Source organism: Columba livia, chromosome 8 (genome assembly GCF_036013475.1).
Source record: "Columba livia isolate bColLiv1 breed racing homer chromosome 8, bColLiv1.pat.W.v2, whole genome shotgun sequence".
NCBI classification, from domain to species: Eukaryota; Metazoa; Chordata; class Aves; order Columbiformes; family Columbidae; genus Columba; species Columba livia.
The window spans coordinates 16724426-16743654 of record NC_088609.1 but is presented as its reverse complement, the minus strand read 5'-3'; the positions used below and the strand labels follow the sequence as shown (position 1 = coordinate 16743654).

Below are 19229 nucleotides of genomic sequence, written 5' to 3'. Positions count from 1 at the left end.
ATACTTCTGGCCTATGAGCAACATTGCGTTCAACTGGGTGAAACCAGGGCAATCAGCCCTCTCCGTGGGGCTCTGCACCGATGTCTGCATTGCCATTCTCTTCCGCAAAAACTGCAGGAGAACCAACATGAGTGGTGCAGATGAGCAGGGGATGGAAGCATCTGAAGTTTTCTTGGTGCAGCAGAAACCAGGAGACCTGAGCCTCATCCACCCACTGCCATCTGCACAGGGTGTCCCTGCAGAGCAGCGATGGCACCGATGCCTGGACAGAGGTCCCGAAATGTTCCCCGCATTTGGTGCACAGTGAGCCAAGAGCAGCTGGTAACCGGCAACACCACCGAGCTGGGGTAGCAGGCAGAAATCCAGACAGAGGAAAACCCATTGCTCATTGCAATTCACAAACGAAAAGCAAACTGTTTTTTTCCAATTTATTTATTCCTGAAAGTGTACAACTAGAATATAAAAATATTTCTTGGTGAAAGTAAAACAGAAAAGGGTAGGAAATGAATGCCAAGTAAAAAATATTTGCATGTTCCAGGGGAAGAAGTCTCCAGAGACAGAGCTTGGAGACTCCTCAAGATTGGAAGTAAAGGTCATATTTCTATTTTACAGAAATGTCCTATAGCAGATCCATAAGTTATCTCATTGTGACTCATAACTCGGTAGAATGGGTTTCTAGTTTGTTCTCTTTGAGAACCCAATTACTTCAAGTGCATCACACCAGTAAATGAAATCAGCGTGCTGCTTTATTTATTATTAGGCATTTCTTTTTCCTTATAGTGACTGCATTATAGCTGCCACAAATATGCAAACCAGCTGAATTAAAACAGCACACATTCTTGAACATTTCCAGTCTCTATAAGCCTCGGTACTTTGCATGTTCTCCAATACCTGGATTTTTCTGACTAATGAACTCTTCCATTTTCTGGCGAATATTGAATGCAATTAGTACTTCAACGTGTGGCCTCAATGTATGCCATGCCTAGCAGCTGAGCACTGTAAAAGAGCCCAGTGCTTGGCAGAACAACTAGAAATCCAGAAGATAAAAGGGAGATGCATGAGCACTGCCACGAAGGCCTGCTGCGGAATTTAATTGGCAGGGTTAGCAGTAAAGGGGCTGCAGAGAGAACCGCTAAGGTTACGGCCCCAGTGCAAGTTGAGAAGCAGTAAGAAGTTATGATTCCCAGGCTTAAAAATTAGACGTTACATTTGGTTCCTCACCTTGCAGTCCCCCACACTGAGCTGCACAGTGTATTCCGATCAAGTCAGTCTACCCTTTTGCTCTTCTCAGTCCAGCTTTATCCCTTCAAGGGCTGACGCAAATCACTCCATCCAGCCCTTCTGCAATTTGATCCAGCCTCTGCCTGCACTCCTCCCGCAGCTGCTTCAGCTCTCTCCCCAGGCTGGCCTCTCTCATCTGCAGCTCTCTGATCACCTCGGCAGCGCTGGCAGCAGGAACAGGCTCCTGGGACACAGACCTACCCCAGCCACTTTTGCTGACGGGATGTTCACTTCTCAACACCAGCCTGCACGAACCGTGCGCTCTATTTTTTCTTGGAGCACAAAGGCATGTAAGATCTTGCAGTTTGAGTTCAACACTTTCCTGTATCTTTCTAGCAGTGGCAGGGAATCCCTCCTTCTGTAGTTCTTCCTTTCTTGTTTTCACCTATAGAGAGAACACAATAGGGGAAAAAAAATGTCATGTTTGGACTAGGGTGTACCAAACAAGAGAGCCGACTGTGAGCGACGGCTAAGTGTGCGGCAGTGAAAACTGAATTAAGCTAACACGTGCTTTCTCTCAGGTAGCAGCCTCAGTGACCACAAAGCTGCCCGTAGTGGTTGGTTCACAGGTTCAGGGTGTGCCAGCCCCTCCCCTGCTGACAGAGACGCGGGCTCTGCGCGCTCCCCTTTCATAAGGAGCGGCTACCTTGACTTCAGAGCAAAACAAAGTCTGTGTCACTCAGCAGAGTGACCTTCATCACCATTGTGCTTTAAGCCACCACGTTGTCATAACAGATTAATTGTCTCATGACTAACGGGATTATTTCAGTTTGAAAATGCTTTCTGTGCTTGGCAATGCTAAAAAGTAGAGATGCCAACTGTAAGCTAGAAATTCCTTAATTCTCAGTTCTCATTATGGGGTAACAAATAGAAAAAGGAAAATACTGGAGCAAAGATGAAGAAGTAGAGGCTAAGACCACTTCCACTGAAGTCAGGCCCAATAAAAAAAAAGCTTTTCTTGTGACAGAACCACCGACTGGATGATAAAAGCAATTGTATATACTGGGATTTCTCCAAAGCATTTGATTTAATGTTCTCTAACCATTTAATCTGAAGAACTTGCAAGATGGTAATTGCCATGGCAATTTTACTAGTGGATTAAACATGAATTCAGTGACTCATCTCAAAATGTGGCTGCCAGTGGGGACACTTCCATAGGAAAAGGTGCCCTGCTAAGGCCTTCGGGGAAATGGTTTTTGGTCCAATGGCATCTTCTGTTTCTGCTACGGCAACAAGCTGCCAAATCAGCTCAGCCAAAAAGCAGCAAAGCTTCAGAAAAGCGATGCTGCCTCTGCAACCTGCACAAACCCCAGAGCTCTGCTCGAACTTGTGCACAGTTCTGGAGTTCACACTCCAAAAAAACACAGCAAACAGAGAATGGGATTCAAAGACAGGTCACCCAAGGACTCACAGCCCAGAAAACAAACCTGATAGTATGAAACTTCGAGAGCTCAAACTATTTCATTCATGGAGACAGATATGTAATTCATTTTAGATCCTAAAAGAACGTGGAAAAGGAAGTGGTGAGAGACCAGACTTTGCTGACAAAGCCATAAGAAGACCAAATGGATGAAAATTTGAGTTAGATATTCAGCTTCAGAGTAAGACATCGTTTCCTACTATGAGGATAATGAACCATGAAATGCTTCATTGCAGCTCCAGGGATGAATCCTTTGGCCAAAGCTCAGCTCAGGTCAAGCTCAGTGCTAATGATACCCCCTTCCAGCCTTGAAACCGCTCAGCAGCCCCTCCCTTCCCTGGCCACGGGTGAAGCTGAACAACTCCTTGGGGCTTTAAATCTGCAGATCTACATTAAGATACTGGTATCTCACACATTAGGGCTTTGACAAGCTCCCTGTAAAGTCAGGGATATTTCAGCACCTCTGAAGCACCAGAGATCAGTCAGAGCTCAAAGCAGCACCAGCTGCGAGGACAAGAGTCCTACCGTAGCAAAGCTCCCCCCGCCTTTGCCACTGTCGAGCTACAAATGCTCAGGGTCAAACCAGCTGCCAGATCTGCAGGGAAATGATTTTTTCCACAGATCCGTAGGGAGGTTTCCCTACTGAAACAAATTTGGATGCTTATGACATACAGGGGATCAGACTTCGTTACCTTACAGCGCCAAACACTGCAGGCACGGGGGCTGTGGCCGCAGTTACGCTTCCCCACTGACACCAACTTCACCAGGGCTTCACTCACTCATCCCAAGGCTTTCATCAGAATATCTTCATGAGTTGTCAGCCAAGTAATTAATCCTCTCCATAGTCTTCTGATGTGTCACTCTCCCACTCCCCTACTCAAAAGTTTCTAAAAAAAAATCAAATCAGAAAAGAAGTAAATTTCTCCGAATTCTTCCTAACATCTTAAAGGCTTTATCGATGCAGAAGCCTCTGTTAAAGGTGACCTGTGTTGATTAAGGCATTTGAATAGAGAGTTGAAGCCAAGAATTCTATCATTGCCCTTGTGCAAGAATCAAGGGTTCATTTTTTACCATAATCCCCAAGGACACCTCTTGCTGTTGGCTAAAATAATATCGAAGGTCTAACTCTCTAACACCACTTTAGAAGAAACAAAACTGAAAAAATAAATTCAATGTTATCTAGTCTCCCCCCTGCCAATGAATAAATGGAAAATGATGTTTGTGTAAAGTGGATTTAACACTGGAATCCAGGATGGGAAAAATTTCCTGTTACTTACAAAGAAAAAATCACTCAGCAAACAGAGCCCACAAAATGCTATTTATTTTTTGCATTAAACTCAGGCAGAATACTAGAAATGCTATATAAAAGGGCTCCTAATGAAACACAGGTTTTTGTACATCCACCGGCCAAAACTGGAGAATTTTATTATCCAGTGTGCGAGGCACATGGTGGATGAGCACATTACCCTCAGTACTAAGTGCACCAAGTTCTAACTCACAGCAGCAGCAGGAACAGGAATTACTGTACAGGAGCAGGTGTAAGGACAAGGACAACAGCCTTACAGTGAGGCAGTCAGGGGAGCAAAAGTATAACAAATGCTGACATCCCAGTATCAGAAGGGCATTGCACACATTACACTCTGTAAAGAGGACCAATATTTCCTGGGACAGCATTAGATAAATTTACCAGGGGAAATTTTCAAAATAACGAACATGAAATAAGAGAACAAGCTTAGGAAAGCACTATTTATTTTGTATCAGCTCAATCTGGAGTTGGAAAGCTACTTCCAGTTCTTTTTTGCACTGTTCTTCCTTGTAATGTATATGTTTATGTCCACAAATACTCTCGTTGCGGTTTGTAGGTTTCAATAGCTAAAAATCTCTGAGGGTTCCCTTCAAGTAATATTATTTACTCTTCACATCCAGAACGCTTGTGAAAATACTCAATATCTCCTCCTGTATGGTTAATTGATGCTCTTTAACAGCTTGCTGTCTCCCGTTAGTCAGCACACAATGATTATTCTATACTGCAAAACAATCTCAGCAGACCACTTTGTATTAAACAAACATATTGTAAAAGATTAGGAGCCTCAGCATTTTGTGCCTGCCTGTCTCTTGCCCACAGCTCTGCCTTTCAGTCTCAATCTACCAGCTGGAATTTGAATTCCCAGTTAGGTACGCGGTGCTGGCTGACAACTGCTGCACACCCGCTCCAAATAAATACAACATGATAATAATTGTTTCCATTTCTGCAGAACCAACCTCATCCCAAGGGGACCTGGTGCATTTTGAGGAAAGCATCTTCAAACCAACACAGATCCCGCTCTGAGGTGAGCATGGGCCCTGTAGCTGTTCACAACAGCACAGTCACTCACAGCCACCGCTCTTCCAAAAGGTATTAAAAAATAAAAGCTAAAGGGACAACTACAATAATTGTCATGTTCTAATGAGAAGCCAAGGAGCTAGTGTAGTTGCAGACAGCAGTATTGAATCTTAGGTCACAGACTGAAAAGGGACTGAAGTGACAGACATTAAGTCAGCACAGGAATTAAGTCAGGCAGGACATCCATCAAGCATAAAAAGGAATTCCCATCTCCCCAGAGACAGTGCCATGAGTGATGCTGCATTTCCAAAACCCTTCAGGCTGAGGCCCGATTGAGAATGGCCAAGCTAAAACAGAGAAGTGTGTGCCCAGTGCAGAGCTGGGCACGTCCCAAAACCAGGCTGAGCAGGTATCTAGGCTCCGTCCCCACCACGGGGGATTAACTTGTGCACTGGAGAGACCTCAAGCCTGCAAACACACGTGATTAATTCCGTGGCGCTTCCTCACCCCTGCCTTCTCTGAAATTTCTTCTGCCCTAATGTGCCACTGGCTGTCCTTTTCATCCAGACAGTTATCTCAGCTGCTTTCAGTCCCAGGAATTTTCTGGCTTTGAATAAATTTTATAGCAATGAGTTCAGCGGGCAAATCATGGAAGAGGTAATGTGCCGCACAGTTTACATAAGCTGCCTTCCAGTTTCTCTGCATGTTCCACTGTTCTGAGGCCAGAACAGTAATACCCAGATTCACCTCCTCTGGACCTGTGCTAATTTGCCATGTGGACAGTCCCAGTCTTTCAGCCGCCCACCCTGTGGAGATCTGCTTCTACCAGCTGCTTAGATGACCTACACATGTAGCTTGTTTGATGTCTCCTCAAACAGGAGAGCTTCCAGCCCTTCACAATTACCACTGTGGGTTGCTCAGCATCCTTTCATTTGCCTGCACCTTGCTGGTAATGAGCTTCCCAGAGCTTTGTGTCTCAGAAACATCCCCAAGAAGCTGATCTGTCTCCTATTTTTAACAGCTCGCTAATGAGAAGTGCAGTAAAAATGATGTACAAAATGGTTCTTTTTCTGCTAGGCAGCAAGCTGGATGCGAACTTATTTGGAGATAATTTTACCAACATGCAAGACATCCCAAAGAGATGCTAAGGGATCTAGATAACCACGTCCCATTATTTAAATAACTTCCAGTAACGACCTAATGAAAGTGACAATCTTCCAAATGCTGGAAGTCAGCACTTCAGCTTGTTAAAACTTCACGTGGCAACCCGAGAGCCTCGGAAAGCAAAGGAACACTCTGCCTCTGAGTTACACACTTGAAGGAAGACACTAACTGGATAGAGATGAGCTTTAAAATGCAGCAGCAATTAAAGCTCCAAACACCTGTTTTGAGGACAGGAGTGGGGAGAGGCACAGGAACATTTGCATTTTGTGATCATGTTGTTGCCAGCTCTGAGGAGGGAGCAGCAAAGCAAATTGTTGGTGCTCCTTTTGAAGTGGATGATAAAGACCAGAATCGTGTCATTATTTTTAAATCGCAATCTCTTCAAATTATTCAAGGAGCTTTGCCGAAATGGCCATAATAACAGTGTTGTTCAGAAAAACAAACTGCACAAGCCTAGAAATTGTACATTTTCTGCCTCTAGTCCTACCTGTCCACTCATTCTCTCTTGTATTTCTCTTATGAATAGGGAGAAGGTCCCATATGCATACGGCATGAAATATTAATTATTCTTGCCATTCTGTTCAGGTACTACAAACCGCAATGGAAAACACAGTGCAGGCTGCTCCTTTGTGCTGCGAGTCAAAAGGAGCAAACAGAAAAATCTCAGATCTTGTCTTTTTGCATTGAGGAGTGAAAGGAAATGAGGAAATATGAATGGATGCAATATCCAAGCCACCAAGTCATACTGCCTTTGCTATCGGGGCATAATCACCAAACACTTTTCATAAACTCATCTAGTTTCTCTGAAAACACCAAACACCATTTGACTTGCAGAATTTTTTATTCCTAAAGGAAGCTCATTTCCAAGCTTTGTTTTGAAGCTATCACGTCTAAGATGGTCCCCTGTACCTGGGGAGTTGAAAAGTGAAATATTACATGCTTGGAAATACATGAATAATGATGGGTCAGACTACAGAAACAGAAAAGACGTGCCATGCCAGCTGATGCACAGCCCTGCCCGGTCCCGGCACGTCACAATATCCCAAACACGGGCACCGAGAGGCTTCCTCAGGTTGAGGAGCTGCCCAGAGCCCTCAGTTTCCCATCTACACTGAGCAGACCCTCATTCAACAGACAAGCACCAATTACAAAGATCTATAAGTAAAATATGAAAGTGGGATAAGCACAGAGGCACTGGCATTGCTCCAAGACTGCCGGCAAGGATGCCGCACAGAAATCCTGACAGCTGAGCGCTGGAAACCAGGCATTGCAAATGAAGGCTAGTTTAGGAGATTTCAGTTTCCAGACTGGACTCCAGATCAGTCCAAGGACCGAACCTTGCCAACACCTGCCTTTAATTAGCACAAGCCTGAATAACACTTTACAAATTATCAGTATTTATACTTTTTGCTGTCTTACAGCTTATATTTAGTGTTTCTTCTACCACCATCCCCTTCCGCCCCCTGAGAAAAACCTTGCAGAACTGCAATTCCAGCTGACAGTCTATCTGGGATACAGAAAACAGGATAGAGAAGGATTTTCAGACTTCTTTTCAGAAAGCCCTCCTTGTCAGCACTGAAAAAAACCAGCACCCAGTACAAAAGGAAAGAGAGCAAAAGGAAATAATAAGCAAAAGTGTTGATAACAAAGAAGAGGGAAGAGCAGAGTCCACTATAAGCATAGTAGAAAGATCTGTAAGTATTAAATAGAAGTGGAATGCAATAAAAATAGTCACAGGGATCCAACAATTCCCACCCAAAACCTCTTTGTGTTTCTATACAAGAATCCCCTGGCTGTACAGTCCGCTTTCTGCACCTTGCTGCACACAGAGTTGCGCTGAAAAACATGCACCAAGGTCTGTCTGTGAAAGAAGATGCCCAAGCAGTTTGCCTCGAGCATCATTAGAGACAGCAAGAACTGTCCAAAGGCATAAAAATAAAGCCATTTTCATGCATAAGCAGGGTAGGGGCTTTACCCTGCTTTAACAATAAACAAACAGTAATTTGGCTAGGGGGTCAGTTTCCTTTAACAAAAATGTTTGTCCCTTTTTTTTTGAACAATCACTGTTAAGTGTACAACAAATGCTTTCCTTCCCCCAGCTATTAACAATGACCCATTCAGCCTCAGAGAAGCAGAGAAAGGCACCATTTCAAGGGATGCCAAGAATGCGTAAGTGATGGAAAATCAAATCCTGCAGCTCCTGCTTCAGTGAAAAGATCCAGAGCAGGGGGGACAGGACCATGCAAGGCCTATGAAGTTCAAACATTTGCTGAACATTGACTTCCAAGAAAATCAGACCCCCCCAACCTTCAGAGAAACATCTAAAGACATTTTCTGCTTACACAAAAAAAAAAACAAGTTAAAGCAAAAGCAATATCTGCAATCACCTGTTCTGGAAACACTGTAACACTGAGTAAGCAGGTGTTTTACTATAAAAAAAAAATCTTACTCTAATTTCAAATTCATGTCTTACAGTATCTTGCCCAAATATAATTTCAAACCTCTAAGAAACTTACAGAGTTAGTACTGAAGCTCTATAACACTTGTCTCATTGAATCAAGCTTCTTTGCTGTAAGCTTTCAAGGTTTTTAATTTTCTGTAGCAATTTCTACACACTGAAGAGTAACCAGTTAAAAACGCTGGAAACCATCATTTTCTATTTTAATAGCTGAACATTTCCCACACTGTCCTTTGTAAATGAGGTTTCTTCTCGTGAGATCCTTGACTGTACACAAAGAGACTTGATGTTCTTCTGAAATAGCCCATTTAATACCAATGCTTGTGCACTTACAGATTTAAAGTCATAATAAACTGTTTGATTAGTCTAACCTACTGCAAAGCACAGGGTACAGTACCTCATCTAGTAATTTCTGCAATGTTCGACTACATTTCGGTAAGCTACAGGGTCTCTTTTAGAAACATATATTTTTAGTTTTTGAAACACAGTCTTCAGCATGTCAAGAAACTCCCCTATCACTGTGTTATCTCAGCAGCGAAATACATTTATGGTTAAATATCTGCCCCTTTTTCAGTGAGTTCCACCTCAGCTACCAGGTTGTCTTATACCATATTTCATCTGAAGTCTTATACCCTCAAAACTCCACTTCTGTCTAAGGAATGGCAAAACATGATCTAGCTATAACTTTGCCTTGGTTACATTACACTTTTCTCACCTCTTAAAAAGACAGACCAAATAATTTCTTTATTACTCCTCCTGTAATGTTTTCCAGCCTTTCAACCATTTCACAATTGTGATGGTGGTTACAGGTGGGGCCAACACATTTCATTAAGCTCTGAATTGTGATCTGTATCTTACTCTTATCTGTCATTTAATGACCAGTAGCAGATAGCAAAACTTAGTTGCCAATAACCAAACAACTTTTCCATAACCTAATATCTTGTATTTCATAAGGACATGAAAGGGAAAGGCTTGCACATATCCAAAACCTGATGCTGTAGGCAGATCAAACTCATTTGAGGTCCATGCACGGCTATTTCTTACTAAAAAAATAATTTCTTTGGGCTTAATAAGAATTTTAACTGATAAAGCAAAATTTCACCTTAATTACTAACTTCTAACACTCATCTTTGGTTCAGCACAAGATAAAAATCTTAGACCTTTGGAATTGGTGGCAAATAAATGAAAGGGGTGATCCCAAAGTAATATTAATGGGGGCATTATGTGTGCCATAAACTATGAATACATTTTAGAAGGGTGGTAAAGCTGAGCTAGAGCAACTGACAGAAGATGTAATTATACAAGCAGCTGCATTCCAAATTTTGCCCAAATTTGCAATTTCCTGCAATTAGAGAGGAATGTATGCATCTCCATCTTATGCATTTTAAGCAAGACATTCGCTATTCAAATGCTAGCTACCAGGCCCACCTATTGTCAGTCCAAAATCAGTTCACAGGGAAGCCACACAGAGGACACGTACCTATTTTATCCAGGAATAGAAGGCCATCTTTTAACTGGGGGAGGAGTCCTCTGAGGAGAAACTAAAAATACAGTTATTAATATCAGGAACGCATGCAGCTGCATCCACCCAGAACAACTACCAGGGTCTGGCAGGGCACTGCTGCTTTGTGCTTCCTTTTATTATACATTGAATACTGCAGAGCACTTCATCAGCCTTGAGAAGGGCATCCACATTGCTCTTCAATGGAAAGCTTTAAGATGGTGAGGGAGCACAGTAACAGGAGGTTAAAAGTTAATTAAAGCATTTGAATGAGAGAACTTCACACACAGGAGTGATCTGATCTTGCCTGAATGGGTACCATATTTTTGTTGGTTTGGTTTGCTTTGTTTGAGGGTTTTCTGCTTTTTTTTTTTAAGGTAATCAAATGGATCTGTATTTAGACTCATGTATCTAAGTACCACATTGATAGGAGTCTGAAAAGTCAGTTTAGCTTAAGATAAAGAATACAGGATTAAGGAAACAGGAAAAGAACAACATTAAGATTTTTCAGGGTCTTTACCAGAAAAATGCAAAATATACCTCCAAAAACCAATACGAAACACAAAAACAACTGATAAGAGCACTGCCTCTTTGCTGAGCCTACAAATACCCATCACACAGGCAAAGCAAAAGAGAAATTAATCCTCTTAGGCCCAAAAGCAACTGAACCCTGCGAGTGCCGCACAGTGAGCCCGAGGACGGGCGGGCAGAGCTGCCACAAGCAGGGGCTTCAGCTGGGTCCCCTCCTGCCACCCGCTGCGCTGGACCCTGCCCGGCCAGAGATGCACAGGGAGGCAGCTGCTCCAAGGGCAGCCTCGGGTTGGATCGCCAAAGGAGATCTTGCAGCAACTCAGAACCAGCCAGGGAGAAATCTTAGAATAATAAATGGTCTTCAAACAAATCAACAATTTCTGCATCACCTCTGTTCAGGTCAAGAGGATGCCAGCACAAGAAAAGCAGAGGTGAAGCATCAGCAGAGACACACAACAAGACAGCCAGAATCACTGTGCTCTGGAGGCAGGAGCTCATCTAAACCTCCTCAGCTACTTCCCAAGAAGATTCGCAAGCCCACCACCTGCTACAGTCCTGCTGCTCTCAGGAAGGTGGGACAGGTCCAGGCAGGAGCACAAAACTGGCAGATTCTTTACAATCCACCACAGGTTCAACATGTGGAAGTCCCATACGCCACACAATTCTGAATGCACACCATGGGGAATAAGAGATAAACACCTATTTCTTTCTCCAAATTATAAATCTTCATCATTTTACAGTAAGAACAAAAACTCAATTCTAACAGCCTGGCCTTTTATAACGCACTTCTTTTTAACTACAGTTTTATCTCTAGACTTACACAGAAACTAATGTAGTAATAGGCAAATATATGAAATGAAAACTAAAGTATGTCGCTGTAAGTAATTTAGACACTTGCAAAAAGGCTGCAGCGCTGCTTTGAAAAAGACCCTGACAACTACAAATTACAAAAGAAGGTAACAGACAAGAATTGCTTCGTATAATAAATCGCTCAGTTATTTTTCAATTTGTTCTTCTAAACTTTTATCTTGGGCAGCAGAGACAAACACTGATGACAGAAGATATCATCTCAGATCTAAGTGACTTGGAGAGGCTTGGAGGGACCCACTTTGTTTTAAGTAGAGCTTTGTCACTGCACAACATGAAAGTAGCCACTTCAGAAACAGAGTGCTGCTTATGACTTGTACCTCTCTATGTTATCCTGCTTTGGGAGAAGAGGATGTGAAACAAAATACAGCAATGTAGTCCCAGTATATGCAGCCAAAGAAAGGAATGTTTATATAAACTACATTCAGGAGTTTCTCACGTTAGCTCACAGTTTGGGTGGTGGTATCAGCTGCAGGTGGACACGAAGCTGCATGAACGGCCACCCTGACTTGCGCAGCAAAGGCTGGATCCTACAGCTAACCTGCAAAGGGAAAAACCAAACAGCTCTCTTACGGTTCTGAGAGAGCTGGTAAGATGAAGAGTTAAACATTCTGAGCTCAGAAGTGTACCAAAGCTTTATTTAGATGCATTTCTGGCTGGGAAGAAGACATGTGACAGTATTAAATGACAGATTCACTTTTATGACAGCTCTTCTACAAGCACAAGGGACAAAGACAAAGAAACGAGTTAGATACTTTTTTCTCTTGTGATCAAGTACCCTTGATTTCAGGATAGACAGGTGAGAGAACAAGGCCAAGGGTTTAAGAAAAAAAAGGAAACTTAAACTTAAGCTCTGAATGCTGGAATGCAACAGGTTTCTTCCCCAAAGCACCTCTGTAAACTCACCTAAAAACCAAGCAGCGCAGCAAAACACACAACATTGTAACTCCTGCTGACAGAGGAGGAAGGATTCTGACATCTGCCTGGAGCTAAAACGCAAGCCAGATAACCTCCTGGAAGTTATTGTCCCCAAAACCCGCTCTGAAAGGTTCAGTAAAACACACTAATAGTGTTTCGGGTAGAGCTGCTCTAATATACAGCCACTGGCTGTGGTGTTTAATACAGCCCCTGTCAGCCAGAATTCACAATGTCCCCAGGACACTACCCTTGTGGAGGATGACGTTTGGTGCAGCGGCTCAGCCTCGACTCCAGAAATGCAGCAACCTGGTGGTCGGTCACAGGTACCTCAAATCCCCGTCAGCCCCAAGCTTTTCACATTCAAAAGACAAAGGCAGTGCTGGGACCTGCGATCTGATACACCTTGCGCATCTGAGCCCTGCAGGCATCCCCAGTCTTCATCCATGTTTTATGGCGTGTTTCGACTCTGAGAACGTAAAGTACTACACTTATTTCTTAAAAATGCACTAAAACATTTACAGTGGCTACAAAACACGTTCATTGGAATGAGTTTTTTTACAGTTTATTGTTAAATAAAGCTCATCTAAAATTTATTGGAATATAATTCTTGAGCTGCATTTACTACATGTTTCATTGCCTTGGTCGGTATCCAACATCTTGGCAAATAATGCAAGTAAAATATTAACAGTGGTTATTGATTATACTTTAACTGATCCTGTCACCTGAGCAAACATTCTGCATTTTGTCAAGGATGGGAAAACAGCATCTTTCGGGAAGCAAGAAGAACTTTCACCCATGCTTACTTCAAACCCCAGAGTTCTGCATAAAAAACAGGAGACAGCACTTAAGTTTTTAATGTTTCCCTCTTCCCTAAGGAGCTGGAGTCTTTTGGAATATATAAGCTCCATGAAAAATGTCAGGCTGGGTAATTTATTTTCAGTTACAGTTTTTGTGTGTGTCTGAAATCGGTTTGCTGATTTAGCAACTGGTACATGCAGTCTCTCTGTCTCTCTCACAGTTCAGCACCCATTCAGCAATCTGCACAGCAAGTTACATCTGCAAACCAAGAATAAATACTTATCTTTTTCATCTCTTTGTATGCTGCAAGCTTAACATTGACTATTCAAGTCTGACCAACTTGCCTGAGTTCTCAGAAGCCAGCAAGATTCTTTCAAAAATCTCCCAGCCCTGCTTATCCGCAGTAACTTTCCACGTGCGTGCCAGCCTTAAACCAGGCTACCGAGGGGCTTCAGGTCTAATGCAAATGTTAGATCGTGCTGTTAAGAGGAGAAACCATGCACGTGGAGACGGCTTCTCTCCTCCTCCAAGAACAGAGAAGACACACTGTGCCGCAGGAATAGTCACCTGGATCTCCACTGCAGCCTGCACAGGCACATACAGGGAGCAGGCAGCCTCAGATCTCCTGCGAGGAGTATTGATAAATGAGTGACAAATAAACAAGTACAGTAAAACACATGAGCAAAAGGAGAATACAAACATTAGGATGTTACTTCCTATTGTTTACAGCAGATCCCTGCTTTCTAATAACCTAAAACTACCTGCTAATACCACAGCAATTCCATCAGCAGCAAATTTAATACAAAATTTAACCAAATAAGAAATACACATAAAAGCCATTAGCCTTGTCCCTCCTTGCCATCCTCCCGTCCATGTCCTCCTTTGCTCCCTTTGATGCATGTTCCTGCTGATCTCCCAGGGTTTCCTCCTCCTACCCAGGCATCTGGGCCCAGCCAACCATGCGCTACCAAAAGCTGCTCTTGTGGCCTTGCTAGTTCTTCAATTTCTTTTTGCATGAAAAGCTCCACTGACAGCTGCTTGGTACTCCAGATGGAGATTTGCAAATACTAAGTGGAACACAGAAACGCTCTGGGACTGAGGAAGGGAATGTGCTGACTGAGGAAATCCATCGGCACTGAACCATTCCCTACCGCTCCTCCCCTTCCTGCACCCCAGACAGCCCGGATAATTAACTGCTCGCTATGCTAACATCTTCATATTAGCAGAAAGCCCAGAGAAATAGAATAAACAGCAGAAATAGCAAAGATGAAAAAAAAAAAAAAAAGAGCTTTAGACAAGCCTTCGGAGAGCTCTCCAGCCAGAGCCCAGCTGTCCCTTTGCCCCAAGTCCCGGGTTTACGGTAGCAGAAACACAAGCTGGTCCTGCTCTGGTGGAGGAATGTGGCACACCGGGAGCCAGCCCAATCCCCTGTGTTGCCCCTCGCATTCCCAAAGTGGAGGAAATAATGAGACTTTGTTTTCCCTCACTCACATACATACACTGCCTTTATTTTCACATGGGTTCGTCACATACACACCACAGCCACCCAGCACTGGTGGGGGCTACCAGAGTACCCGCAGCTCCTCATCCCCTCCTCCACTGCATTACAAGGCTTACAGAAAAGCTTTGGAAGTGCTCTTGTTTGAGTAGATAAAATGCAACTCAATCTCAGTAAGAAAAAACAAAAAAAACCCCACGCAAAACTAGAAGGATGTAGGGCTATGTTTCAGCATCAGTCTCTGGAGTTGCTTCCCTACTTCAAATGGCAAAGTCTTAAATTCAAGTGCGTCAAAAACTGTTCAGTCTTCTATAGATGTAAGATCCTTGAGAAAAAAAACCAACTCCTTTTATTAGACCCTACAAGGTCTCCCCCGGTGTACTGTGATGAGCTGGCAGTGGCAAAAAGTTTGAGTAAATCACAGGACTCTTGGGACGGAGTGAAAGCCTCTCTGCATTTCAAACCATGCCACCCCCACTTGATGGAGTGTCCCAAGGTCACTGCTGCCACCGCCACTGACCAGCCCCACACCTCTCCCCAGCGAGAGAAAACAAAACATCCCTCTCCCACACAGCCCCTCCCCAATGCACTATGAATCCAAATCCAGCTCTTCCAAAAAGGACCCTAATGTGGAGGGAGCATGTTCGAACTCGGATCAATGGCTCAAAGTCTTTCCAGTTTGCTTTTAAATGCTAGTGAACACACGGATCCCAAGAGACAATATCCCAAATTTCAACAAAAGCTCAGTATGGTCTCAGCATTTATGTGGTTAAAACTGAAATGATCGTTTGGAGTCAAAATGCTCTGCATTCCAGCCAAATGTTTAAAACAGGCTGAAATAAAATCCCCCCACAAACAGAGGAGTAGGTAACATGAAATATTCAGAAATGAAAAAGCAGGCAAACAAACAAGTTCTCTTCTGGAATTAGCAGTTTTCATGTTTTACAGTTAAGTTTATTTCCAAGAGGAGAAACATTTTTAAAGCTTAACCATTTCACTCAACTTTTTCATCTTTTACAAATCCTCAAAATGTCACCAAAAGTGACTATTATTTGCCCAGCACTGCATGGAAAAGAACAAAGCTAACAGTAAGAAAGCCCCGTATTCAGGTCACACCTCTGCCATATGCATCTTCTCCTCCAAGATACTGAATGCGGTGCTGCCTAGAGATGGATATCAGTTAAAATGTCATATTAATCAGGGTTTCACAAATCACCCAAATCCCATAGCGACATTCAGATGCCTTCTAGTGAATGTCCCTGAAAGGGAAAATGGTTTCAGGGTCATTCCAAGCACATAACCAAAGAAAAAGCTGGGGGCAGGCAGAAACAAACAAAAGAAAAGAAGGAAAATAAGTGATTTAATTTTGAAAGATTTAAGATTGATAAATTTTAACTACCAGGATCACAGTGCACAAATGATCAAACTTGCAACAACTGAGATCACATCCTGAATAATAAGCAGTTGTGTTTAGTGGTACAAACCAGACATCGTGACATGCAATGACTTTAACACACCAGAAATACCTTAACATCATTTTAGATAAATAAACAATCACAGATTTTCACATATAAGTGAAACAGACTTGAACAGGTTTTCAAGCCCAATCCACAACCTTAGAGCAGGTCCAGCTCCTCTGCAGCCATCTCTGGCTGACATTGGTGTTACCTGGCTTGTGCGGGGTCCAAGGATGGAGACTTCACACCTCACCAGGAAACCTGCTCCACTGTTTCTCTGCCCTGGGCATTAGGAATTTTTTTTCCTTGGTATCTAATTAGAAACTCTGTGTTAATGACTTACACCCATTCTTGTCCCATCCACTGCATACACAGGGAAAAAAATAAAAATCTTTCCTCCACAGAAAACTTCTTCATGTTCAAAGACTCATGTACCCCACCTTAGTCTTCCCGTTTTTAACATAAAGACCTTGCATTCCAAACTTAGGATGATTTTACTTTTCCTCTTCTGGCTCTCCCCAGTTTCCCTCCTGAAATGTGATGCTTTAAACTGGATGTAAAGAAAGAGCAACTGTACCTTATATCAAAGCTCCGTCTAACCCAGCACTGTTTCCAATAGTTGTCAACAGCAAATAGATACAAGTTCCTAAACTCCAGCAGTTTGCAGCTGAAGGACTTTCCTGACCAGAGCATATTTTTTGTATTTCTTGCTTCACAATTTTTTTCCTTCATTAATTTGTCCAGTAATTCCCTCTAGGTTTACCCACTGTGAGAATGAAGGAGCATCAGAAGAACAGTAAAAAAATGTTTCCTCCTGCTCCAGTGCAACACCCATCTTCATTCTCCGCTCTCCTAGTGCAAGGAGCCCTAACCTAGACAAATTTCCCTTGCAGTGAAACATTTTCACAACTTAAGTCATCATCGCTTCTCCCCCCTATGCTTCCCAGCTCAATCAACTTTTTTTTTTTTTAATTAGGAGTGAGACCAGAACTGCACACAGCATTCCAGCAATATTTTAACTTTTGCTTTCTTCTGCTTTCCTAACAATTCTGAAGACTCAGTTTGCTATTTTTGACCACTGACACAGAACTATTGTCATAACCCTAAGAGCTCATTCACGTGATGGAAAAAAACACACATAAAATTATGATCCTCCCCTTCAGATGCATTTTGTTAGATCTATCTCCATCCAGTTTTAGCTGATGTTTTACCACTTCCCGTGATGTTGCCTCAGCTTGACCTGGGCTATCCCCGTCCCTTCCCAGAGCGGTCCACGCTGGCAGAGCAGCACGGGCCCCGCGGCTCCGTGGGTGATCTCCTCTGCAAATTCATCCCAGCCGCCTCTGCTCCATGTCCTGCTCCGCTGTACGCTCAACAGGGAAAGGCAGCCAGGTGGGCAAGTTACTTGTGCTGAGAATCTTCCCAGGGACTGTATCAAATGCCACTTCTAAATGCAATTAAGAGACGCCAATCCAACCTCCCCTGCCCACATGCTCGCTGGTCCCCTTCAAAGAGCTCCCACAGATTTTACATTCACGATTCCTCTCTGCAAAATCTCAGCTGTCTCTTCCCCAGTGTATCATGTTTAACCATGTGCCCTCGATTCTGTTCTTCAGAACAGTTTCTGCTCAGTTGCCTGGCACAGACATCAGGCCTACTGCTAACAACAGACATAATTACTCTGTGGATTACCATGTTTTTCGTGAAGTACAAGGTAGAGGGCACAAGAGCTACAATAAACCGTACTGTCCCTCAGCTGGGCACGCTTGTGAGAGCCAAGATAATTTCCAGATGTCTCAGTATTGCAAGATACAAAGTTAGAGATAATGACCACTTTAGCTACCACTATATCTTCTTCTTTGTTAGACTAAAAAAATAACATAGAAGGGAAGATTTGATAAGCTTATTTCTCCAGGGAAAAAACTGAAGGGGGCAGAACCAAGCAACTGATAGCGCAGTCTGAATTCAGCAAGCAGCCCGGCGGGGCCGGAGAGAGACAGGCTACAGGCAGAAAGCATCACATAAGCAGAGAACAAAGGAAGGGTTGATATAAAGAGGATTGATGGAGAGTCCCCTGACCCCCAGCATTCAAAAAAATGCTGTTGCATAGCATTACAAAACAATTCTGTTCCAGGGCATGTAGAAGATAAACCATCTTGCGATAAACCATCCTTTTAACAACGCTCTTAAGATGCACTCTGTTTGTTACCCACAGTCATAAACTCATACAGCATTCACCGTATCACAGAAACACTGGAACTTGACCGGCCATCATTCAAATCCAATTAGTGCATCTATTTCAAAGTACAATGAAGAACTCATCATTCAATCTTTTTGGACTTCATTTCCAAATTCAAGCATAAAAAAATTCAGTGTGATTATTATATAATATTTATAGAGCATATATATTGTTATAGATGAATCAAAGCATATCTTGCTTTGGAAAGCATGTGTTGGAAATTTTATTTTTAGAATTCAAGGTCAGAGTTGTTCTGCAAGAGTCATGTCCGTTTTGCCATAAAAGCAATGAAATCTGATGACAGTACAGACCTGCCTAGTCTAGTACCCCATCACTGGCAGTGATCGACAGCAAGTGCCTAGAGAAGACTATAAGAAAAAGACAAATACATGGAGACACTTCCTCAGAATATTCCTCCAGCCTGCAATGATATGTACTCCTGCAACTTCCTAAGTGTGTAATTCATGTCTGTATATTTGATAGTCTTTGATGGATTACATCTTCCAAGAATGTGTCCAACAGATTTCGAATCCATATACACTGCTTATATCCACAGTGCCCTGTGGGAAGAAGTTCTGCTCTCCGTGGGAAGCAGCAGCTCCTGGTGCTTGTCCCTAACCAACCGATCCTAATTAGTTCCTTATCCTTATAGTAGCGGAGAGCGATTAGCCCTCCACAAACTTCTTCCATGCCAGACCCTTTTGAACTCTTGGGCAAATACCTCTTGATCCGACAACCTGACATTTTTCATTTTGTCAGCTGATCTATAATCCT

At 43.0% G+C, this 19229-nt stretch overlaps 1 protein-coding gene across 4 annotated transcripts in view; it reads right to left on the bottom strand.

The window, feature by feature from the left end:
- Positions 1-414: 414 nt before the first annotated feature.
- TEDC1 (tubulin epsilon and delta complex 1) overlaps positions 415-19229 on the bottom strand; it is a 70715-nt gene continuing 51900 nt past the window's right edge. For 3 of the 4 annotated variants that reach the window (XM_021294478.2, XM_065072279.1, XM_065072278.1), the window contains exon 8: positions 415-1666. In XM_021294478.2, the coding sequence (XP_021150153.2) occupies positions 1307-1666 (360 nt within the window). In that variant the 3' untranslated portion in view covers positions 415-1306. Of the gene's footprint in view, positions 1667-10126; positions 10188-19229 lie in introns of all 4 variants that reach the window. The other variant, XM_065072280.1, reaches the window with a different exon arrangement.